At 43.2% G+C, this 27,163-nt stretch overlaps 1 protein-coding gene across 1 annotated transcript in view; it reads right to left on the bottom strand.

Moving 5' to 3' along the window:
* The window catches only part of LOC124605649 (angiopoietin-related protein 6-like), a 941,284-nt gene that overhangs the window by 434,292 nt on the left and 479,829 nt on the right, over nt 1-27,163 (bottom strand). Inside the window, exon 2 of the mRNA XM_047137517.1 lies at nt 9,969-10,092. Within this exon, the coding sequence (XP_046993473.1) occupies nt 9,969-10,092 (124 nt within the window). The remainder of the gene's footprint in view (nt 1-9,968; nt 10,093-27,163) is intronic.

Here is a 27,163-nt window from a genome sequence, read left to right as displayed (position 1 = left end):
AATCATTTGCATATCACAGCATCCTCTTCCTGTCGGTTAAATTTCGCGTCTGCAGCACGTCATATTCGTGGTGTAGCAATTTTAATGGCCAGTAGTGTAGTTCAATAATTGTCAGACTTTTAAAATACCGGCCTAATATTTGTGCCATGCCGAAGATTTTCCGCTTGTCCTCGTACGTGTAGCGGCCATCCAGAAAGGAGCGCGATTTTTCACTTCGTGTTTTTTTTGGAGCACGAGGTCCATCGCAACGTCGGCAAGCTTTCGACAGAGGAGAAGTAATTTGTCAGTTTGCCAAATGGGAGCAGAACTCTGCGAGGCAGCCGTAGATGGTCGGAATGTCGTGTCCGTGCTAGGCCCGTCTGTTGCATCAAATAGCGCGATCGTTGACCCAGCGCGACGTTGACAGATTTCGACAACGATTGAAGTTGGTCACACGTTGAGCTACGGAGCGATGGCGCGCGTGTATCTGGGATGATGGATGGAGCGTTCGTGGCGGGCGGCCACTTGCGATCTGTATCGGCGCGTCGCTACGGCGGCGGCTACCGAGCCGCTGGCCGGGCCGTCCTCGCTGGCGCGGCCGATAGGCCACACACGGGCCCCTTGTTCGCTCACGCGCGTCGCGAAATCGCTAACTGACATTTCGGTAGGCGTTTCAATTACCGTGCGCACGGGCCGGACGGGTCAACTTCTGACAGCCGAGCGTTATACTCGCATTATCGTACCCACAATCGTAGCGTCTAGAGCTTTCTCTGTAAGGAAAGAAACAAGTAGTGCTGGAAGAGAGCGCAACCTGTCGGAGCTTTGACTTATGTTAATTCGACTCGCTCTGATAGGTTTGCCTAAGCGTCACTGAGTTCCCGATACGACACCTGATACGTAACAGCGTTAGGCAATCAAATTCGAGATTTATTTTTAACATCTACATATCTGAATCTGAGTCCATGCGTAACATCGCAGACTCAGCGAGCAAAGATAACAGTAACATAAATTACACAACAATCTGGATTTTCACCCAGGTCATACAGGAATTACCTGCGATACGTACGTACCCAGTACTTGAGGACAATATTATGGAAATTGAAGAGGATGTAGATGAAGATGAAATGGGAGATATGATACTGCGTGAAGAGTTTGACAGAGCACTGAAAGACCTGAGTCGAAACAAGGCCCCGGGCGTAGACAACATTCCATTAGAAATACTGACAGCCTTGGGAGAGCCAGTCCTGACAAAACTCTACCATCTGGTGAGCAAGATGTATGAGACAGGCGAAATACCCCCAGACTTCAACAAGAATGTAATAATTACAAAACCAAAGAAAGCAGGTGCTGACAGATGTGAAAATTACCGAACTATCAGTTTAATAAGTCACGGCTGCAAAATACTAACGCGAATTCTTTACAGACGAATGGAAAAACTAGTAGAAGCTGACCTCGGGGAAGTTCAGTTTGGATTCCGTAGAAATATTGGAACACGTGAGGCAATACTGACCCCACGACTTATTTTAGAAGCTAGATTAAGAAAAGGCAAACCTACGTTTCTAGCATTTGTAGACTTAGAGAAAGCTTTTGACTGGAATACTCTCTTTCAGATTCTCAAGGTGGCTGGAGTAAAATACAGGGAGCGAAAGGCTATTTTCAATTTGTACAGAAACCAAATGGCAGTTATAAGTTTGAGGGGCATGAAAGGGAAGCAGTGGTTGGGAAGGGAGTGAGACAGGGTTGTAGCCTCTCCCCGAAGTTATTCAATCTGTATATTGAGCAAGCAGTGAAGGAAACGAAAGAAAAATTCAGAGCAGGTATTAAAATCCATGGAAAAGAAATAAAAACCTTGATGTTCGCCGATGACATTGTCATTCTGTCAGAGACAGCAAAGGACTTGGAAGAGCAGTTGAACGGAATGGATACTGTCTTGAAAGGAGGATATAAGATGAACATCAACAAAAGCTAAACGAGGATATTCGAATGTAGTCGAATTAAGTCGGGTGATGCTGAGGGAATTAGATTAGGAAATGAGACACTTAAAGTAGTAAAGGAGTTTTGCTATTTGGGGAGCAAAATAACTGACGATGGTCCAAGTAGAGAGGATATAAAATGTAGACTGGCAATGGCAAGGAAAGCGTTTCTGAAGAAGAGAAATTTGTTAACATCGAGCATAGATTTAAGTGTCAGGTAGTCGTTTCTGAAAGTATTTGTATGGAGTGTAGCCATGTACGGAAGTGAAACATGGACGATAAATAGTTTAGACAAGAAGAGAATAGAAGCTTTCGAAATGTGGTGCTACAGAAGAATGCTGAAGATTAGGTGGGTAGATCACATAACTAATGAGGAGGTATTGAATAGGATTGGGGAGAAGAGAAGTTTGTGGCACAGCTTGACTAGAAGAAGGGATCGGTAGATAGAACATGTTCTGAGACATCAAGGCATCACCAATTTAGCATTGGAGGGCAGCGTGGAGGGTAAAAACGTAGAGGGAGACCAAGAGATGAATACACCAAGCAGATTCAGATGGATGTACGTTGCAGTAAGTACTGGGAAATGAAGAAGCTTGCACAGGATAGAGTAGCATGGAGAGCTGCATCAAACCAGTCTCAGGACTGAAGACCACAACAACAACAACAACAACAACGTACGTACAAGCTCATCCTAACTCGAAGTTTCACACATAAATATTCTCGACGAATTCGTCAAAATTTCCAAGTTTTCGACAATATCCACCATTGCTTACGTTAGGAAAGCAATTTACTGTCCGGTGATCGAATTCCACCACCAACAATTACTCCTCGCCGGCTAATGTGACCGAGCGGTTCTAGGCGCTTCAGTCCGGAACCGCGCTGCTGCTACGGTCGCAGGCTCGAATCCTGCATAGGACATGGATGTGTGTGATGTCCTTAGTTAGGTCTAAGTAGTTCTATGTCTAGGGGACTGATGACCTTAGATGTTAAGTCCCATAGAGCTTAGAGCCATTTGAACCATTTGAATTACTCCTCCTCATTCTTCCTTTCACTATGGTATAGCATGACACTTATACTACAACTCTCACCTTGACCTCAACCACTTATTTTATTTCCTTCATCCTTGTGTGTTTCAGCATTACGACGAAACTTTTGAATTTGTACTTATTTTTAATAGGATTAACGTGGACGTTATACTTCGTATCAACAAGATATTATCCCTTGGAAAATGGCGTAAACCCGCAACGCTTAAGGATGAAAATAAACGAATAAGTAAATAAATACTTGTAGTCAAGACGAGAGTCTTATTATAAGTGTATAATATGACTGTCACGTCTCATAAAGCTTTTATGCCAAATAATTTATATCTTGTAGTACGAAACAGATTCCTTTGCAGTCTTTCCCTCCCTCTGCCACAGGCTTCCACTACCAGGTGATAAAATTCCTTCCACACTTCAAATTTCTTGAGCATCATGGCAAATCCTGCACATACTGTGAACTGGATGATCAATGTGCCATCGCATCCCCAATTATTTCCAATCCAATGACTGCAATTCGACTCAGTCTTTAGTAAGAAGAACGTTTTCCCAAGTAGATGGGTCGAATCTAAGCTGCCAAAAGCCTGTGTTGTTGAGACATGCAGAAGTTCTTATTGCTTAAATGGTGCATCTGTTCATAACAAGAGCGATCAATGAAGTATTATGAACATACTGAAGACCTTTTAATTAATATCTAGTACTTTTCAATCGAATAGCTAATTTTGAAAATGGTGTATTTTCTAGAAATCAAAGTTTTAGAGACAAAATTAATTTTATAATACAGACATTCGTTGAGTTTAATTTACAGCAACAACAATTTTTGATCGTACGCCAAATAGCTTAAAATGCCTGACAGGTAGCAAAGCACCTTTAAATCTTATCTAAAATCATTTCTACTGGAGAACTTTTCTGTTCGATGGACGAATTTATAATTAAAAGAATTTACATGATTAGGACCAAAAGATGTGTTCATTAATGTTGACGCTAATCATGTATACACATCGTGTGAACTGACTCGTTCTACATCATTTCGATAAAAGCATTGTTCAAAGTATCTACGGCACATACAACCAGCTATCTAACTCTTTACGTGACACTGAGCTAAAACAGACTGCTTTGTTTCATTCTGCTTTTTGTGAAGATTACCATGGAAGTGAATGATGGGCTTCAAGACAGATGTGACCATTCTTTGCCACCACTCCCATGGAAACTGATAATTCTCTGCGATTGGTTGGTTTAAAAGAGGGGGGAAGGGACCAAACTGCGAGATCATCGGTCCCTTGTTCCGAAGGAAACAATGGCACGTGAGAGTAAGACAATGAGACAACACAAAACAGAATGAAAGGAAAAACTGATGTGTTGTTAAATGGGCCAACACCTTGTAGATATAGGAGGCCGAAAGGCACGCTATCTAACGCAGACGGGCGTGAATTCGGGAACAGGATAAGTAGTGAATTCTAATAAGAAAAGTATGCAGCTCCTCGAATACTTATCTTTTATTCTTTGATGTGAATACAGCATTCTTGATGAGACATTTCATACGATAGCTATCAAACTATGTAAGGCTAATGGCGCCTTGCTAGGTCGTAGCCATGGACTTAGCTGAAGGCTATTCTAACAGTCTCTCGGCAAATGAGAGAAGGCTTCGTCGGTGTAGTCGCTAGCAAAGTCGTCGTACAACTGGGGCGAGTGCTATTCCGTATCTCGAGACCTGCCTTGTGGTGGCGCTCGGTCTGCGATCACACAGTGGCGACACGCGGGTCCGACATGTACTAAATGGACCGCGGCCGATTTAAGCTACCACCTAGCAAGTGTGGTGTCTGGCGGTGACACCACAAAAACCACAACAACGACTGAAGAGCGACAAACACAAATGGTCAAAAGGAGACAAGAAAACCAAGAAGACGAAAGAAAAACGTAGAAGAGGTTAAAACAAGAAAGCAGGTTACCATGACTATGTGACCATGAGGAAAAAAATGAAAAGCCAGCCACTCAGCATCACATTAAAATCCCTACCCTAAAAGCACTAGGATGGAGCACACAGGGACAAAGGACGTGTGTTGAAACTTGAGCACATGAAAAAACTCACCCTCACGAATAAAAAGTAAAACTGAAACTGCTGTTGAGGCGTTGTCGCCCAACAGCGAAGGTAGAGTGCTGCAAAGGTTAAAAGTCCGCCGCAGAACGGCTAAAAGTGGCTGTGCAGCAAGAGGTGGACGACCGTCATTCGTGAGCCACGGCGACACCGAGGTGAGACCTCGCGACGGAGGAGGTAACCATGCGTCAGCCACGTATGGCCAATGCGGAGCCGTCAGAGAACCACAGAGTCCCTGCGAGAGGTGCGCACGGAGGTCTTCCACACATTCGTAGTTTCCTTAATGGCACACAGCTTGTTGTGCGTACTGAGATTATGCCATTCCGTCTCCCAAAGTTGCAAAACCTTGCGGCGTAATACTGGTCGCAGGTAAGTTTCAGAGAAGCCGATCTCCATAAGCAGTTTCTGCGCAACCTGTTAGGCCAGCCGATCGGCAAGTTCGTTGCCTGGGATTCCGACGTGACCTGGGGTCCACATCAATGAATGACTGGACCGTGCCAGGACACAGATGGGCTCCTGGAGGGTCGCTACGAAAGGATGACGAGTGTAGCACTGGTCTATAGCTTGTAGGGTGCTGAAGGAGTCAGTATAGAGGAGAAATGACTCGACTGGGCAAGAGTGCTCAAGAGCACGAGATATGGTCGCCAGCTATGCAATGAAACCACTGCAGCCATCTGGCAAGGGCTGCTGTTCTATATGTCCTCCATGAACATAGGCAAAACCAACGTGACCATCAGCCATAGAGCCATCGGTGTAAACCAATTCATGGCTTCGATACATGTCGAGAATCGAGAGGAAGTGACAGCAGAGAGTCAAAGGGTCAACTGAGTGCTTAGGGCCATGTGAAAGGTCCAGGCTTCAGGTCCAGGCGAAGCCGCGGCCTAGACGTACACCATGGAGGTGTTCCTGAATGAACCTCAAGTATAGGTGGTAGAGGCAAGGACCACAATTTTGGAGAGAAGTGTTCTGGAGAGCAACTGTTCACACCTAACCTACAATGGAAGGACTCTGGCCTCCACCAGGACACTGGTCACCAGATTCATCCTAAAAGCTTCCGTCGCTAGGCGAACGCCGCAGTGGTGCACCGGGTCGAGTAAATGCAACCCCGAGGGTGCCGCCAAACCATAAACAAGACTCCCATAGTCAAGGCGGGACTGAGCAAGGGCTCTGTAGAGCTGCAGCAGCATAGGGCGATCTGCACCCCAGCTGGTGTTGCTCAGGCAGCGGAGGGCACTGAGGTACTGTCAGCACTTCCACTTAAGACGACGGAGTTCAGGAAGTCAAGTCAATCGAGCGTCGAAAACCAGTCCTAAGAATCTACAGTGAGTGGATCGTCATTAAGGTAAAGTTCTGGTTCCGGATGAACGGTACGAAGGCCGACAGAAGTGCATAACATACAACTTTGCGGCCGAAAATTGGAAGCCGTGGGTTAGAGCCCGTGACTGCGCCTTGTGGATGGCTCCCTCTAGGCGCCGCTCAGCAGCACCAGTACTAGTGGAGCAATACGAAATGCAGAAGTCGTATGCATACAGATACGGTGAGACGGATGGCCCTACAGCTGCTGCTAGACCATTAATGGCCACTAAAAATAGAGATACACTCAATACAGAGCCCTGTGGGACCCCATTCTCCTGAATATGGGGCGAGCTATGGGAGGCACCAAGTTGGACACGAAAATTACAAAGCGACAGGAAACTTTGGATAAAATCAGGAGTGGGCCTCGGAGACCCCACTCATATAATGTGGCAAGTATATGATGTCACCAGGTCGTGTCATACGCTTTTCGTAAATCAAAAAATATGGCAACCAGGTGTTGGCGTCTCTGAAAGACTGTTCGAATGGCAGACTCGAAGATTATCAGTGGTAGAGCGACCCTGGCGGAAGCTGTCCTGACATGGAGCCAGTAGGCCACATGACTTCAGGATCCAACCCAACCGCCAACAGACCATACGTTCCACAGATTACCGGGTTTAAACGCTGGAATGATGTTGCATCCCGCCATTCCGATGGAAATCGACATCGCACCAGATCCGGTTGAAGATGAAGAGATGTCGCTTGTAATCAGACGAGAGATGTTTAATCATCTGACTGTGGACCGAACTGGCCTAGGAGCTGTGTCGGGGCAATGTGCAAGGGCACTGAGGAGCTCCCACTCCGTAAATGGGGCTTTATAGGGTTCACTGTGTCGTGTAGCGAACGAGAGGACTTTCCTTTCCAACCACCGTTTGACGGAGCGAAAGGATGTGAGGTAGTTCTCCGACGCGGAGGCTCGAGCACAGTGCTCAGCAAAGTGCTCAGCAAAGTGCTCAGCAATCGCATTTGCATCGGTAGACAACACGCCATTGATGTTAATGCCAGGGACACACGTTGGGGCCTGGTACCCAAAAAGACGTCTGATCTTCGTCGACGCTTGGGAAGGTGACGTATGGAATCCAATCTCTCCCAACACTCTTGCATCTGTCTTTTGATAAGCTAGCGAACGCGGGCATGGAGTCGCTTAAAAGCTATGAGGTGCTCGAGGGAAGGGTACCGCTTACGTCGCTGTAGAGCTCGCTGACGCTCCCTAATTGCTTCAGTGACTTCCGGCGACCACCAAGGGACTACTTTCGCTGGGGGCACCCTACAGAACGAGGGATCGCGTTATCCGTCGCAGAAATGATCGTTGTAGTTACCTGCTCAACCACAACATTGATGTTACCGTATGGAGGAGACTCAATAGTGACAGCAGAGGTGAAAGCGTCCCAGTCTTCCATGTTTAAAGCCCATCCAGGCAGGCGTCCGTGGGCCTGACGCCGGGGCAGGAACATGAGGAAGTGGTCACTACCACACAGGTTAAAATGGTTCAAATGGCTCTGAGCACTATGGGACTTAACATCTATGGTCATCAGTCCCCTAGAACTTAGAACTACTTAAACCTAACTAACCTAAGGACAGCACACAACACCCAGTCATCACGAGGCAGAGAAATTCCCTGACCCCGCCGGGAATCGAACCCGGGAACCCGGGCCTACCACACAGGTCGCCATGTGCTCTCCAGTGGATAGATGGGAGAAGTAATGGGCTGTAAATTGATAAAACAATGGGCGAGTAATTACCATGAGCCACACTGAAATGTGTGGCGGCCCCAGTATTTAAGAGGAAGAGTTTGGACTGAGACAGTAAAGTTTCGACATCTCTGCCTCAGCCAGTAAACATGGTGCCTCCCCACTAAGGGTTATGGGCGTTAAAATCTACCAAAAGTAAAAAAGATTTAGGAGTTGATCAATCAGTGCAGCCAATACATTTAGGGGTACCACACCATCTGGGGGGAGATATATGTTGCAGACAATTACTTCCTGCATCATCTTTATTCTGAGAGCCACTGCTTCAAGAGGGGTTTGAAGGGGCACAGTTCCACTACAGACTGAGTTTAGGACATAAACGCAAACTTCACCTGTCACTCGATTATAGGCGCTATGGTTCCTGTAGTATCCCTTATAACTGCGGAGGGGAGGGGTCTGCATTGCTGGGAACCAGGTTTCATGGAGATCAATGCAGAAAGCAGGTGTAAAGCTTAACAGTTGCCATAGCTCAGCCAGGTGGGGGAAAAAATCACCGCACTTCCACTGGAGGATGACATCGTCATATGGGATGGCATGGAACATTCAATGAGGCAGCTTAAGCCTCAGGATCTCCTTCTGCCATCGACGTTTTGCCCGATCAGTCTATGTCTATTGTGTCTGAGGATCTGGCAAGATCTAGGTCCTCAGCGGACGCCAGACACTCCACCTCATCCGCAGACACAGAGCTTGTAGGTAGCGGTGGTGTGGGTGCCACTGCAATTCCCTTGGTCTTGGGGACCTTCTTTTTGGATTTCTCTCTCTCTCTCTCTCCTCCTTGGGTTTGCCTCGCTGGGAGGAATTCACTGATTTATTCTCAGGGACTGTGGATGAGCGTGAAGCCCTATGACCAGCTGCTTTTGGGCTCTTCGGCCACTGGCAAGTGTCATCTTTCCCACTAGCAGAAACCTGGGAAGGGAGTGACCCAAGGGACCCCTTCCTACTGAGAGGGACTGATGTCCCTGATGATTGGGGGGATCTTGCTCCTGAAGTAGGTGGTGTGGGAGCAACAGGGAGGGAAGTGCCCCCCCCCTCCCCCCCATCATCAAGGGGGCAGGTGTAGACTTCTGGTTCTGAGAGGTTCTACCGATCCCTTATTTTAGTCAACTTGTGCCATAAATGTCTTTTCTTCCAATTCCATTCAGTACACCTAATCGTTAATTATTCGATCTACCCATCTAGTCTTCAGAATTCTTCTATATCACCACGTTTCAAAAGCTTCTATTCACTTCCGTACAACACTACACTCAGACAAATACCCTTTAAAGAAAAGACTATCTAACATTTAAACTGGTATTAGATGCCAATAAATTATTTTTCAGACATTTTTTCTTGTTACTGCCAGTCTTTATTTGACATCCTCTCTGCTTCGGCCATTTTGCCGTCCAAAAGCATCTACTACTTTTAGTGTTTCATCCCCTAGCCTGATTTAATTAAACTGTATTTATTTAATTATCTTACGCTACTGTCACATCTGTCTAAAGTGCTATTCGGACTGCTTACGATGGCTGCCCCTAATACTATTCTCGGACAAAGCCGGTACACTACTTGTACACTCTCCGCTCAATGGGCCGGTGGTGCTGGTTCCCGCGCAGCTCCTCTAACGTGCTGCATTTTGCGGGCGCTACAGGCGATGGTGACAGCAGATCACGTGTGAACACACGTGTGACTCGATACAGCCAGTCCGTGAAGTGACATTCCCAGATTGCACTGCGTTTGTGCCGTTGAGTTGCCAGGTAGGTGGAGTGAGGAAGAGGCGAGCGCCTTGTGGTGTACTCACACTCACCTGCGACGGCGCTCATGAGGACTCGCAGGCTGCCCATCTCCTCCCACAGGCGGTCCTCGGAGCCCTGGCTGGTCACGTGGGCCGCGGTCGTCAGCACGGCGGCGCACATCACGCACAGCACGCGCTGCAACAACACGCACGCGCGTACCTAGTTAGCTGCCTGTCACCTCCTGCTCTCACCAATTGCAGTACACTTACTCAGCGAATCATATGGCAAACATGGTCACGATTTACATGACGGTCTCAAGTTACGTTTATTTACACAGAGGTGATGGAACTCATGGGATCGCGATGCCCACATATACAGATGGCGGCAATATCGCGTGCACAGGATATAAAAGCAGAGCATTGGCGAAGCTGTCATTTGTCTCAGGTGATTCATGTGAAAAGATGTCGACGTGATTATTCCCGCACGACGGGGATTAAAGGCTTTGAACGCGGAATGGTAGTTGTAGCTAGACGCGTAGGACGTTCAGTTTCGAAAATCGTTGGGAATTTCATGCTCCGTGATCCACAGTGTCGAGTGCCGAGAACACCAAATTTCATGCATTACCTCTCACCTCGGATAATGCAGTGGCCGACAGCCTTCACTTAACGACCAAGAGCAGTGGTGTTTGCGTTGATTTGTCAGTGCAAACAGACAAGCAACCGCAAAAATCAATGTGTGACGTATCTGTTAGGACAGTGTGGCGACATATGGCGTTAATGCGCTATGGCAGCGGACGACCGTCGCAAGTGCCGTTGGTAACAGCGCTTCCTCTGGAACCGTGAACACATCGGCTGGAACCTAGACGACCGGAAAGCCGTCACCTGGTCAGAAGAGTCCCGATTTCAGTTTGGTAAGAGCTGGTGGTAGGGTTCGAGTCTGGCGTAGACCCCACGACGCCATGAACCCAAATTGTCAGCAAGGCACTGTGTAAGCTGGTGGTGGCTCCATAATGGTGTGGGCTGGGTCCTTTCATCCAACTGGGCCGTTCATTGATTGGAAATGGCTATATTTGACTACTTCGAGACAATTTGCAGCCATTCATGGACTTAATGTTCCAAAATAAAGATGGAATTTTTGTGGATGACACGTGCCATGTCGTCGAGCCACAGTTGTTCGCGATTGGTTTGAATAATATTCTGGACAATTCCAGCGAATTATTTGGACATCTAGGTCGCCCGACATGAATCCTATCGAACATTTATAGTACATAATCGAGGGATTAGTTCGTTCATAAGAACCTGCACCGGCAACAGTTTTTCAATCAGGGCGGCTATAGAGGAAGCATGGTTCAGTATTTCTTCAAGGGACTTCCAACGGCTTGTTGAGTCCATGCCAGGTCGAGATGCTGCACTAAGTCCAGCAAGAGGAGGACCGACAATAGATTAGGAGATTTCAAATGACTTTTGCACCTCAGCGTATATCTTGATGTTTGCAGTTGATCACCTAGTGAAACAGGGACGAGGAGATTCAGGATAAGATGGATACATCGGAGGAAACTGTTAGTTCTTTGTTAGTACTAGATAGAAAGGTGGACTAACTAGTGGGATACGGATTAGGGATGAACAACTGTAGAAGATGAAAATTGTCAAATACTTGAGAAGTGTGATACAGGAAAATGGACGAAATGCGAAATAAATCAATGATGATGAAAGCCAAGCAGAAACATTACTTCGAAGCGGTAGGAGTGCGCTTTGGAACAAAGATGTCCCAAAAAACAAAACAAAACAAAAACAAAAAAGTAGTAATACACAGAAGTTACTACACTCCAATACTGACCTATGCATATGAGACACGGGTAATGAAGAAAAGAGATGTAAGCAGATTACAGGCATGTGAAATGAAGGTCCCCAGAAGTAAGAGAGGAGTAACAAGGAGAGATAGGGTGAGCAATGAAAGGGTGAGGGAAACAGTGAAAGAGGAACCCTCGCAGAACAGGGTACAAACTTCAAAGCTATGATGGTACGGACACTCGAAGAGAATGGAGAACAAGAAGATACAAGAAATGGAGATGCGAAGCCAACGACCAAGAGGAACACCAAGGTATAGGTGGGTGAAAGGTGGGAAGGAATGCGCTGAAAAAAATGGCGAGCACTGGACCAGAGTAAACACAGAGATGGTGGGAAAAAAGGGGTAGATGGCGAGGCTTATGTTCCAAACAGACCCAGCCGAGGACTGAAAACTGTGCAAGATGATAATGACGTCAGTGGTTCCCAGACCTTCTGAGACCATTACCCGTGAGTGTAATCAGATATTGGTCGGTATTCCCGATCTTGTCCCCTGCCAACATTAGAGTCTAACTGAAATTTAGAAAGAAGACGAATTTTATCTCAACACTTTCATTTTTAAAATGACGAAAGATGAATGTGAGCAAGTACAGAGAAGGTGGAGCGACGGCATGGGAGTGTGGTTAGTCCCCATTATCATCTTAAGTAAACGCTAAAAGCGGATGGATACGAACACGTTTTACGGAATTGGATATTACGTACAGTAGAGGAACAGTTCGGAGATGATTGCATCAGCATGACTAAGCATTCAGTCATAAAGCAGCATATGTGAGGCAATGAGAAGTGTAATTTTTAGACAACATGGTTGTAAGGAGATAAACAGTGATTAATTTACTTATAATCAATTATTCAAAATGACAGTCACAATCGCATTATTTATTTTGCCGCAAACCGTTTTCAACCCGCTATGGGGTCACCTTCAGGGCAATTTACACTGTAGAGTTATAATATTAGTAAGTAATCATGTATATAATCTACAAGCAATTAGTCAAAGTTACATAAATAAACAGATTTTTATACCGATTTGGTCGCTCGCTGGAGTCGTCACCCTGCCTGTGCACGGTTGGTAATTATGCATGGGTTCCTAGTAATTAGTAAAAAATTCAAAATTATTATGTTTTATATCACAACTGGAACAAACTTTAAAATTTACGATTTCTTGCTTAAGCACGTAACTACCGTTGGTCACCGTGGAGGGCGTTACCGCCTGCCCACGTGTTGTTGGCCGTTATTTAAGCTCATGCAGGGAGCCAACCATGCATAGTTACCAACCGTGTACAGGCAGTGTGACGACTCCAGCGAGCGACCAAATGGGTGTAAAACTCTGTTTATTTATGTAACTTTGACTAATTGCTTGTAGATTATGTACATGATTACTTACTAATATTAGAACTCTCCAGTGTAAATTGCCCTGAAAATGACCCCAACGCCGGTTGAAACTGTTTGGCGGCAAAATAAATAAGCCGGCCGAAGTGGCCGTGCGGTTAAAGGCGCTGCAGTCTGGAACCGCAAGACCGCTACGGTCGCAGGTTCGAATCCTGCCTCGGGCATGGATGTTTGTGATGTCCTTAGGTTAGTTAGGTTTAACTAGTTCTAAGTTCTAGGGGACTAATGACCTCAGCAGTTGAGTCCCATAGTGCTCAGAGCCATTTTTTTAAAAAATAAATAATGCGATTGTGATTGTCATTTTGAATAATTGATAATGAGGAGTGGATCCTAACATTCCAGAAATGGGCTGGTCTGCCCGGAGATTGGCGTTGTTATACTGAAGCTCGACACTTAGCGCGGACTTCAATGCGAGATGCTTTCAATAGCTTCCACAATAAAACTCTGTCTCGAAACCTGACAGACAATCGAAAGAGATTCTGGTCGAATGTAATGCTCACCAGCAGCAAAGACGCAATCGATGTCTTCATTGCGCGATACCAGTGGTAATATTACCGATAACAGTGCCACTAAAGCAGAGTTATCAACCACAGTTTCCCGAAATTTCTTGGTCAAAGAAGAGTAAGTAATATTCCAGAATTCGAATCGAGAACAACTGCCGAAGTGAGTAACTTTGTAGCGAAGCAGCTTAAAGCACATAATAAAGGGAAGTCTTTCTGTCCAGATAGCTTACCAATAAGGTTTCCTTTTAGAGTATGCTGATGCAATAGCTCCTTAGTTAGCAAAGGGTTCAAATGGCTCTGAGCACTATGGGACTATACGTCTGAGGTCATCAGTCCCCTCGAACTTAGAACTACTTAAACCTAAGTAAACTAATGACATCACACACATCCATGCCCGAGGCAGGATTCCAACCTGCGACCGTAGCGGTCGCGCGGTTACAGACTGAAGCGCCTAAAACCGCTCGGCCACAGCCATAGTTAACTATCACATACCACCGCTCTCTCGACAAAAGATACGTACCAAAGACTAGAAAATCGCACAGGTCACGCCAACACTCCAGAAAAGAAATAAGATTAATCCGCTCAGTTACAGACGCCGATTTGCGTTACGATTTTGGAACATATATTGTGTTCGAAGGTTATGCATTATCTGGAAGGTAACGGTCTATTAACAACTCAGCACGAATTCAGACAAAAACGTTCTTGTGAAACACAACAAGCTCTTTATTCGCACGAAGTAATAAATGGTATCGACAGGGGATTTCAAATTGATTCCATATTTCTAGGTTTCCAGATATCACGGTATGAATATATATGTATAGGTGCACTTATCACTGTATAATTGTATATTTTTATTTTTATAATTATATATTTTATGATTTTGGTTGGGTTGGCTTTAAATGTTGTGGGCTATCATGAGACTTTTAATTAACTTATACCGCGATAACACTCGTACGGACATCGGCTGCCCCGAAGTACGTACGATATAATATTTTTTAAACACAAAGCGCGACTCACCGCCTCCAAAAAAAAATAGTTTGCGTGAGCGCTACTATTTAGAAAAGAAAATATGCGTAATCTTCGCAAACTGTAATTATTAATATGAGTATCAGGGGCTACTGGTTATTTATGGACGAAACTACATAAAGATTAACAGAGATATTGCGGAATGTAATGATTTTCAATGTTTCATGTTCATTATATGCAAGGCAAAATTGGAGAGAATCTCATCTGCAGTTAGACGGCCAAAGTGAAACACACTGAACTCATTCAGTGTGGTGGATTTTAGTAAATGAAATTTATTATTACGCTTTTTAACTTTCAAATTAATGAAAGATCAGAATTGAGAAGTCTCTTGCCTTTACATTTAATATTATGACATGAAATTTTAATTAAACAATACAGTCAGCGTTATGGCCGACTAAATCCTGCTGCGAGAGATGAGCTCCCTGCACTACGAAGTTCTGTAAAAACTTGGTTAATGACAATTAATGGTTGCGATCATGAGAGGTGACAACTAAGTCAATACTACACACTTTCTAATGACAATTATAAGTTTTACCCCTGACTAAGATGACGGAGGTAGTCATCGAATGCTCGGGATTTTATCCAAATTTGACGCGGCAAGTAAACCGAGAACTTTTTATGGAAGGAATCCGTCGCGAAAGACTTAAATTACAACCATTCTTACATTAAATATTATCCTGCGCTTCAATGGCGGCCTGCCTCTAGACGAAACAAAAAACAGGAGAGCTTTCAATAAAGCAATAGTCTCTGGTCATCTTTATTTTCATTACACAGATAAAAAGAATGTTCTTTTATTTTATATTACATTGCTGTTTGTGATTTTTGGTGGTATTATTTAACTTTTTTAATCTTTTTTATACACCGCGCACACGTACACAGTCTTGAAATAATTTATAATTCACAAGACGCACAACAAAAACTTCCTTTCACTTTCTCCAAATGTCCATTTACGTTATCTTTCAGGAGTTTCCCTGAAAACCGACGTTTCAGATTCACTTCCACAGCGCTTACTTGCTGCAGCTTTGCCCTGAAAATGGGAGGGTGTGCTCCTGTCGAAATATCGGCGGTTGTCGGTTAAATTCCCGAAAGTTATTTGAATACCTTCAGACTATTTCTCTAGGGTTGCACTCTCTAACAGTGCTTGGGAAAAATGAATACCTGAATCGCTCTGTATGAGCTCTGATTTCTCTTATTTTATTATGTTAATCATTTCTGCCTACGTAGGTTGGCGCCAATAAAATATCTTTACATTCAGAGGAGAAAAAAACGGTGACTGATATTTCGTGAAAAGATCTCGCCGCAACTACAAATGCCTTTGTTTCAATGGTTGCCATCCCAGTTCGATTATCATATCCGTGGCACTTTCTCTCGTGTTTCCCGATAATATAAAACGAGTTGTCCTCAGTTGGGCCTTTTCGATGTCCTCCTTTAATCCTATCATTGAAGGATCGCATACCGCACAGCAATACTCTAGCATAGTGTAGGCAATCTCTTTAGTACGCTTATTGCATTTTTTAAATGTTCAACCAATAAAACGTAGTCTTTGGTTTGACTTCTTCAGAACACTAAATACGTGATCGTTCCAGTCTGTTGTTCGTAATTTAAATTCCTAGGTATTTAGACCAATTGACAATCTTTAAATTTGTGTTATTCATCGTATAATCGAAATTTAACGGACTGCTTTTTGTATTCCTGTGGATGACCTCACAATTTCCCTTATTGACAGACAATTTCCACTTTTCGCACCATATACATATTTTCTACAAATAATTTTTCAATTGGTTTTGATCTTCTGACGACTTTACAAGACGGTCAGTGGCAGCTTCATCTCCAAACAATTTAAGAGGCCTCCTCAGATTATTTCCTAAATCGTTTATGTAGGTTAGGAACAGCAGAGGGCCTATAACTCCGAATGTCAGTTCTGTTTTAATCGATGATATTCCTTCGACTACTGCGTACTGTGTTTTTCTGACAGGAAATCACGGATCTAGTCGCACAACTGAAGCGATACTCCATAGGCAATTCAAGTCTTTTGTGAGGAACGGCGTCAAAAGCAGTGCAAACACTAGCGAGATCACAGCGTGTGTGTTACCTTTCCCGATTTTCTCCGAAAACCGAGGCTTTAAATTTGCTTGCAGCGTACTTATTTGCTGCAGTTTTGCCTTGAAAATGGCAGCGTGTGCACCTGTCGAAATATTGCCGATTGTCGCCGAAGTCACTTGGCTATATTCCCATAAGTTGTCTGAACAGCGCCGGAAACACTTAAGTTTGAACTGCAGACCAGTCATGTAGATGTAGAGTCCCGACACGAACCCAGTGGGACACATTTGGGTTGAGTTAGATCTCAGCATCCAGCATCACTACCTTCTCTGGTTTCGTCTCGGGACGAAAAATGGATTCCGATCCCTCCACAGACATTCAGACACCTCATTGAAAGTGTCTCCACCGGAGTTCAAGCCATCACAAAGGCGTACTGTGGACACTGCCCCTACCAATCTCCACTAATATGTGTCCAGATGCTTTTCATCAGATCGTGTATATCTCAGTTGGGACGCAAGACAAAAATGAAACCGGAAAATTTTCACAGACGTCGCCGGCTGCCGCTTAGCATACCACACTACGTCGTGTCCGACAGACAGCATAAATAATTCCGCCGATATGCGTCAGCTGTCGCAGTCCGTAGGGCTTGCCGTGTGTCGAAAGTGACGAAGGCGGACCGAAAGTTTCACGTGTGTTGCTACACGGTCGAGCGCTAAGTGGCATTTAAAGGTTATGAGGCAAGCACGCACGTTCCCACAATGAATCATATGCCAAAAATTACTGCGCCCGAGAACCAGTCTACCGTGAAAGGAACGCCGATTTACATTCATGACGGCTCACTCCAGACCTGGGCGCGATAGCGGCTGTTCAATTACACCGCGGCAGCAATTACAAGCGGAAGGCGCCCGCAGTACACATGTGTTACACTCGCATTCGAATTAATTGGACATACCAGCGATTGCAATCAAACTTGTATGAAAGCGCGAATCTGGATGTCTCTTTGATGATTAACAGGCGTTATGCTCGTATCATGGTCATAATTTCGATGACATCAGAAGGGTATCGTTTATATTTTCCGACCTACTTTTCACTATCGCTTAAAACGGCTACAGACGATTTATTGCTGAATCCATAACGGTAGTAGTGTGAAATATTAAGACACACATCAAATGAAGCCGCCACTGGACTGAGCAAGAAGACGGAAGATCGGGCGGGCATTTCTGTGGCCGAGCGGTTCTAGGCGCAGTCTGGAACCGCGCGACCGCTCCGGCCGCAGGTTCGAATCCTGCTTCGGGCATGGATGTGTGTGATGTCCTTAAGTTAGTTGGGTTTAAGTAGTTCTAAGTTCTAGGGGACTGATGACCTCAGATATTAAGTCCCATAGTACTCAGAGCCAATTGAACCATTTTTTGGCAATTCTGTGAGAGAAGTTATCAGAAGTAGATTCAATTATTTATGGATAGAGAACAGAGAAATTTCTACGAAATAGTTGAAACTTAAGTGAAATGGCTTGACTGTTGTCAGGCCTGATTCTTCAAATGATTTCGTTCAAACATTCAATAAGATGCAACGCGTAGCTGTTATCAGTTGCCACAAGTATCGTATAAATATACAGTTTGCCCCTGGGGGAATGGTCAATATTCAGAAACATAACAGGAATGATCATTTGAAGCAGGATGTCTAGTAAACAAGGGCTCTAAAATGTTAGCCATAAGAGAACTGGTATAGACAATATCCCAGCTGAACTTCTGAAATCTGGAGCAGCAAAACTGAATCAGGAGTTGTATAATCTTGTTTTCAACATGTACGAGCAGGGTAAAATTCCCACAGACTTTGAGAGAAACATTATCATCCCCATTCCAAAGAAGGCATATGCTAAAAGATGTGAAAATTATAGGACGCTCGGCCTAGTTACTCACGCCTCTAAAATAGTAACTTCAATTATCCTAAAACGCATAGAACAAAAAATCGAAGCTACACTCTCCGAAGACCAGTTTGGATTCCGGAAAGATAGAGGAACCAGAGAAGCAATATTTGCTCTAAAACTAATAATAGAGAAACGACTAGATAAGAACCTGACAACATACATAGCTTTCGTAGATGTAGAGAAAGCCTTTGATAATGTTAAATGGGATAAGATGTTTGAGGCACTCGAAAAAGTAGGAATAGACTATAAAGATAGAAAAATGATATGGAATCCATACAATAACGAGAGAGCAGTTATCCGTGGACGGACAAAACAAGAAGAGGTGCAGATACGGAAAGGCGTCCGACAAGGTTGCGCACTATCCCCTGTTATCTTTAACCTATACATTGAAGAGGCGCTGACAGAAGTAAAAGAAAATTCACAGACAGTTGTAGTAATTCATGGCCAACGAATAGATATGATAAGATATGCCGATGATATAGCTGTCCTAGCTGAAAGTGAAGAAGATCTTGTAGTCCTACTGAATAGAATGGATAAAGTTATAGGGGAGGAATATAATATGAGAATTAATAAAGAAAAAACAAAAGTAATGGAATGCGACAAAAAAGATCGAGTGAAAGTCCAAGTAGGCAATGAACTGCTTGAACAAGTTGATAAATTTACTTATCTGGGCAGTAATATTATCAGGGATGGAAGGAGCAAGGCAGAAGTGAGAAGCAGAATTGCTCAAGCAAAGGCTGCTTTTAACCAGAAGAAAAACATCTTAACATCTAAGAGCATCAGCCTTGAAATCAGGAAAAGATTTTTGAAATCATATGTGTGGAGTGTGGCATGCTATGGGTGTGAAACATGGACTCTCGGGACAGAAGAAGACCAGAAGCTAAATTCTTTTGAAATGTGGTGCTATAGACGCATGCTCAAAACAAAATGTGTCGACAAGGTCACAAACTAAGTGTTTCTGGAAAGAGCAGGTGAGAAGAGAAGCTTCTGGAGTTTCATTGTTAAAAGAAGAGTGCAATTTACAGGCCACCTATTAAGACATAAACGACTCCTGAACACAACCATAGAGGGATATGTCGAGGGAAAAAGACCAAGGGGAAGACAACGGCTGAGGTACACGGATCAAATCGTGAAACATGTGGGATGTAACGCCTATAAAGAAATGAAGAGAAAAGCTGAAAGACGCACAGAATGGAGACAAGCTGCCATTGCAGCTGTTGCAAACCAATCCTTGGATTGACCACTACAGAAGAAGAAGAGCACTTTTACATTAGATGTGTTTCACAGTAGCGAAGAAGAACAAGTGCTCATAACTCTTAAGTTACGCATCTTAGAACCCACGTGTACTAGACTCTTTTGCATAGAATCATGGTTCCATTTCTACCCCTGAATATTCGTCATTCCCCTGGGAAGAATCTTGTCTTCATCATTACACCCCGGAGACAAAATTAAATCCATAACAATAGTTTAACGGGAACAACGGAAGCTTCACACTAGCTACTACAAAAATATATTGAATAAATATGATGCACATTGTAATGCCACTTAACAAAATTTTCCGCTCTTTGAAGAAGTTTATCATAGTTCGAATGGTTCGAATGGCTCTGAGCACTATGGGAGGTCATCAGTCCCCTAGAACGTAGAACTACTTTAACCTAACTAACCTAAGGACATCACACACAGCCATGCCCGAGGCAGGATTCGAACCTGCGACCGTAACGGTCGCGCGGTTGCAGACTGTAGCGCCTAGAACCGCTCGGCCACTCCGGCCGGCTTATCATAGTTCTTTATTCACCATCACACAGAATGAATACAAACTGTAGGGTGTAATTCTGGGACATCGCTCTTACTGAAGAAGCAAGTACGACAGAATAAGCAAGTACGTTCACACTGTCTTTAGGTCTTGCACTCTTCTTTGCTGCAAACTACCTTTGAAGTGAATGCAATATAGGTAGATAATGGATCTTGTGTTCGTATTACAAAGACGATGAGGTGGTATTCATGTATGATCAAGCATGTCTAAATCGTCGAACACACTGACCCACACCCGTTTCCACAAGATATAAAGCGCATTTAAGCTGGTATTTCTACTTAGACGGTTTCTAAAAATTACTCAGACATCATGATGCAGGAGCGACTCTGATACGGAGATACAAGCTCCAATTAACAGAACTGCAGCTGTCTACATGGAGTGCACATTAGAATGCAGTTGGAGCTTATATTTTTAAACATAGTAGCAAATAGGAGTTCACAAGAAAATAGTCAAACAACAATGTGATAATTTAATACGTACTCGTTATTTCTGAATGGGACAATTACATGAAGTAGAACTGTTAATATGTAACGCGGTTTCTGAAAGAAATCGTAATCTTTGTTGTACAGTATTTATTGTCAATGTAAGGAATTTTGTACTACCTCTTGTTGAACACTTCGGCTGGCCGCGGAGTGGCCGAGCGGTTCTAGGCGCTACAGTCTGGGACCGCGCGACCGCTACGGTCGCAGGTTCGAATCCTTCCTCGGGCATGGATGTGTGTGATGTCCTTAGGTTAGTTAGGTTTAAGTAGTTCTAAGTTCTAGGGGACTGATGACCTCAGATGTTAAGTCCCATAGTGCTCAGAGCCATTTGAACCAACCCATAGTGCTCAGAGCCATTTTTTTGTTGAACACTTCAGTATTTTCTGAAAAAAAAGCAGTTTAGAATACACCAGCGTCGTGAACTAATGAGATCAGTGCATATGTTTATACTATTTCTCCTTTCAGAATGCTCCTCACACGCGGTCTGAGGCGGCTTGCCACAGTTCGGGCGGCTTCCCCGTCGGAGGTTCGAGTCCTTCCTCAAGCATCGGTGTATGTGTTGTCCTTAGCGTAAGTTAGATTAAGTAGTGTGTAATGCCTAGGGACCGATGACCTCAGCAGTTTGGTCCCATAGTAACTTAAACAAATTTCCAATTTGTTGCTCACAACTAGCTTTTTACATGGTTATGTATATTTGGTACTGACGCACCCTTGCGTACTATTAATATGAACGCTGAACTAAACGAGTCATTCTTGAAAAACAAATTAAAAGATTATAGTCTAAAAACGGGAAACGGTACAGCAAATGCTACTGAGGAGAGAAATAAGACGAGTACGTTTCTACGCAAGAGGGTCCATCACTTCATGTGGCCAGTGTTGAACAGGGTGTTTGTAATTAAACTTTGCCGATTTGAGCCAGTGTAAACGGTACACTATTTACGATGTAGGTACTCAACACTATAGGAATTACGTTCCGATCGTTGCGCTGCAAGATCTGCGTTGTTAGTAGTGCTGTAGTGTCATGACTTGCCATTAGGCGTCAGCACTGGTACGGCGACATAGGGTTAAAACGCAAACATCAGTGCGCATTATTAAAGTTCCAGAGAGTCAACATGGGTCTTGACATAGTGAAGAGGGCTTTAGTCGTAAAGCTGTTTTATCAAAACAACAACAACAGTGCTGCTACTCTTTGTGAGAATCGGCGCATTCAAGGAATACGGAGAAGTCATCTTTCCGCACCATGGTTGAAGAATATGATTCGGAAGTTCGATTTAACTGGCGGTTTAGGAATTTTTCCTGGGAGAGGCTGACGGTCAATTGTGCCACAGATTGTGGACGTTACTTTTGCCATGACTGAGAATGCTGGATACAAAGTGCGATCTTCAATTCGGTCCGCTAGCTGTGACACGACGGCTGAACATTCTATGGTCCACCGCTGTTCCGGGCAACATAGAGCAACGAATAGTGCAGTTCCAGCTTTCAGTACTTTATTCATTCTTTCTCTTGTGCATGTCCTTGTAAATGTTCCCTCAAAGTTTCATTGCCCTACGATAACTCGTTTTTCATGGTGGCCCTCTCAAGCAACGAATTAATTATAATCACCCTGTACTTTATTTGGGTCATCAAGGTGGACTGATGCAGTTGGTGGTTACCTTCTTCGTTGCAGCATATGTGCTGCATCGTACATTAACCACTGTCTATCTCAGCCCCTGCGTTTTCAACTATAGCAATGACTGGTGCCATAATATGGGCCCAATCATTCTCAACCTTCCGTTCATTACAGTCTACACTTGGCAATGTCTCTCGTTGATTCGTTGCAGAACGTCTCCAATTCTCTTCCAGTAAGGCCATCTGATCGTAAAAGTCTCCTGTAGTAATTATTACTTTTTAATTTTTTTGGCCCGAAGTTTATATTATTGTACCGTAAAGCGGGGTGACTTTGAACATTTTAAATTCATTTTTGTAAATTAAACAGAAACTTCTGAAGATGTTGACATGAAACTTTTTGGGAAGTTGCAAGAGGTGTTGCTGAATATGATAAAGCAGATTATACATTTTTATCCTCCACACCTAGTTTATTTTTTAAAATTTTTTCACTGTTCAATTTCACCCCATGGGTTGGGGTTACTTTGAACATGAAAAACATTTGCCTATTCTGTGAAAGTCATGTCAATTACTGTTAAATGACACCCCTCTCATATGACACAGCATGATATTTTGTATATAAATATAGTTTTGAATGAACTTATTTAGAAAAATTTGAGTATTTTTTATGGGTTTTCTTTGATCATCTGAAACTGCTCGTATGTTTACGGCTTAATTTTGCTAATAATGGAAATTGGTGCTGAGCTAGTTATGAAATAAGAAAATTATGTAGAAATAGATAGATCTTTTCAAAACAGTCCGCATGACTTTAATAAAAGAAATGAAAAAAAGTTATCACATTTTAAGGAATTTCATTTGTAAACATTCTACAGGAAAGGAAATTGCCACGGAATCCTACAAATTTCATCTTTCTCAAAATATGACACATTGGGAACATTAGGCCACACAAAAAGACTTCGTCTGATTCCACCTTGGAATGCCATTTACTCAGAAGTGTAATTTCATCATCAGTGATATCATGTCCAACACTATTTCACACTTTTCTTTGAAGGAAGATTCACTAAAACATGTTTTCCATAGAGCTGATGTGTCGAAGAATAGGGAAGGCGCTGTTCAGAATCACCCCTTGAAAGACAAGGCTTCATATTTCATTTTTTTACGTCACCAAAGAATAAATTTAACATTTTATACTTTCTGTAAATGTTCATTGAAGTGTTAAGCTTGCACATAAAAACTCGTTTCATATTCTAAACTCAAAAATGCTTCTAATAGCAGGCAAATGTTTTTTGTGGTTGTGAAGGAACTTACATTTCCAGAAAATTATTCTATTTTCTGGCATTGTTATACAATGTTATTTCATATCGACTGTCATATCATCTAAAAGTATCGATTATTGGAAATATTTAACGACTCTGGTTGGTTCAAATGGCTCTGAGCACTATGCGACTTAACTTCTGAGGTCATCAGTCTCCTAGAACTTAGAACTACTTAAACCTAACTAACCTAAGGACATTACACACATCCATGCCCGAGGCAGGACTCGAACCTGCGACCGTAGCGGTCGCCCGGTTCCAGACTGGGGCGCCTAGAACCGCACGGCCACTCCGGGAAGCTTAACGACTCTGGCCTTAGTTCCATATTTACGCACCAGAGTGCAGCATTTATTTTAAAAACATGAAAATTCCTGTTCAAAGTCGCCTCTCCGTTCAAAGTAACCCCGCCTTACGGTATGTTAGCGGAAGTATTGCTGCAGTCTACATAAGGCTATTTCAGAACTGCAACCTGTGAAGTGTACCAAGAGAGTCTTCAGTGTCAGTATGTGAACCTAGGCCACTCAGGTAACTGTGTTTTTGGTTCTGCCTTCACCTCTTTCTGAAAATAGTGGTCGCTAGTACACATTAACAGATCTCAATAATTCATTTATTAAAAATGGCAGTTTTGATGTTTTACGACTAAATATAAAGCCCTCAGTTGTTAATTTGTCGTATTCTATTTGCGGTATCAACGTTCGATACCACAGTTGTTAGGGGTTGCAGTTATCGACCGCGGTCCGTATAAGCATCGTTGGACCCGCGAGTCGCGACCAGCGCCGCTACACGGCTTGTATCAACTTTCTAACGAGCTCTCGTCCACTCTAGCACGGGACGTCAAGTAGTAAAGTAGCATACCCTTCAGCTGATAGGTAGCAACCTGTAACAAGACGATTAGTAACGTATGGCCTAAGTGAGGCCTCAATAGCTATCTGTTTATAATTATATGTATGCAGCCAAGAAGAATCCTGTACAGCCAGTTACGTACAATATATAATATTTTTTACCAACGACTTCTAATTATTTTATACGTTGCAGACCCAGACCATGTAGCCAGCACCTTATCGACGTAACTGATAAATCTGCTGTGATTTATATATTTCTATTTAGCATTGGTCACCAGTCAACATTGGCGACGACTCGTTCGTCGTCTTCATAAAACTATTCGTCAAGTAAAATAAGGGACTCTATACGCTCATTATTGTGCGTGTGGTACACTATTGTTGTCCAGGCATTGTAGTAGTGGGCCGGCGGCGGTGGTCTAGCGGTTCTAGGTGCTCAGTCCGGAACCGCGCAACTGCTACGGTCGCAGGTTCGAATCCTGCCTCGGGCATGGATGTGTGTGATGTCCTTAGGTTAGTTCGGTTTACGTAGTTCTAAGTTCTAGGGGACTGATGACCACAGATGTTAAGTCCCATAGTTCTCAGAGCCATTTGGGCCATTGTAGTAGTGGAAAAGATTGACCAGTGCTGCCCTCCAGCTGATCGTGATGGGTTCAGCTAATAGGTTCGACTCTATGGCATGAACGCCGTGTGTGCTTATTCAGTATAGCATTGTGTTTGTGTTGTGAATCGTTGTGGAAATGTAGAGGACGTTAGCCTCAGCGCTTGTTGGCCGGATTCACAGGCTCTCACTCCGTGGGACACTGCGCAGAAGGCCGCTCTCTAAACTGCATGTGGAACTCCAGCTGTCGAAAAGTACGGGCCAAACTTCCTCATACTCCGTACGCTGCACCACCACAATTTGGCGGCTAGGAAGTAACACTAGAATGCAAAACGGAAAACTTTCCGTTTCCGCGATCACTTGAGTCTTATTACATTGCATGTTTCAGATTTCTGGATAAGAACAACCTGAACTGTCACAAGTGTGTATAAAAATATTTAAAAAAACAAAAAATTTGAAAAAGGTGAAAATACTCTCGTATTATTCTATTTTTTTAAAAGTCTCCCCTGATCCAGATACTGATAGGCTGATGAGAAAAATGAGTCTGCATTAATTCAATTATGTTACGCAGGAGAAATCGATAAATTACTTACTGTATTAATCAAACTTTTAAAAACGTGTAATTCGTAAAAATCCAGTGTTGTAAACGATGCATACGCATATTGAACAATGTTGACATCGTTTGCTCAGACACGCCGCTATTATTGATTATTAGGTATCAACAAAGCATCTCTTACAGAATCCAGCGCCTCCTCAAAAACAAATATAACTGCAATGTTACATTCTCCACTAATAATAACCTGAAAACCAATCTCCTTCACAATTTAAAATCAGTACGTTCGCCTTTGTTACATTCAGGAGTCTATAAAACCATTTGAGACTCATGTCCTTCATATTATATAGGACAAAGAGGGCGAGCTTTTTCAGTCAGATATAAAGAGCATCTATTGGGGAAAAAAGGCAATAACATTCATAATTTTTCTTTCGCTGATCATTTGCTGATCACAGGCCACAAACCTAAGGAAATTAATGAAATTAATATTCTAAACACAGAGAAAAAAGGTCGTAGACTTGATGTGCTTGAGGAAATGGAAATATTCAAACACTTCTCTCTCAATGATAACCTGATTCTTAATGAACAGTTACAGTTACGTAAAAAGAATTTTTTCAATGGCTTCAAACCTTTACTGAAGGATCCTTGACAGATATTTTTCATCTATGTCAATTTTTCCTCGTGTTTTTTTCTGAAAGGTTGTTTTCCTCCCCATACTCTTGTTGCAGTTTAATCACTTATTGTATTTTTCTGTAACAAATTACTGAAAATTTTTTGTTCATGATTTCTTACTGCTTTTAAATTATAATATGTCTTCATACTATAAAACGTTTAAAAGTTGTAGACACATCTGCTATACAAACTGCTATAACCTTTCTATCACGTAAAGCAGATGTCAACAATTTTCATCACCAGATGGCGTGACACCTCATGTCCACATCGTTGTATAGCCGGCACACGCGCCACCCAGTCTCATGCCACCTGTTTCAGTATACACAAGCAGCCCTTAGCGGAACTGGAAATAACAGTAAAACTTTTACGTAGGATGTTTTATTATGTGACGTGGCCTTTTTGGTGTTAAAATTGTATGACGAGAGCTGTTATGCTCAACTTTTTACGTATGTAAGTACATCTTTATATACGAATATTAATTATTACTGTCTTGTATTTTTATTTTTAATAACTAACTTTGCATCCCCCTTATTTAGGTAATATAAATTCTGATGAAGACTCCCTTATCTTAGGAGTCGAAACCATGGTCAATTCGACTATAAATCCATTGCAACCACTGGGCTGTCTTTATTATTAAAAAAAATATTTTCACGGTTGCTGCT

The sequence above is a fragment of the Schistocerca americana genome, chromosome 1 (genome assembly GCF_021461395.2).
Source record: "Schistocerca americana isolate TAMUIC-IGC-003095 chromosome 1, iqSchAmer2.1, whole genome shotgun sequence".
Taxonomy (NCBI): Eukaryota; Metazoa; Arthropoda; class Insecta; order Orthoptera; family Acrididae; genus Schistocerca; species Schistocerca americana.
This window is presented reverse-complemented; position numbering and strand designations above follow the sequence as displayed.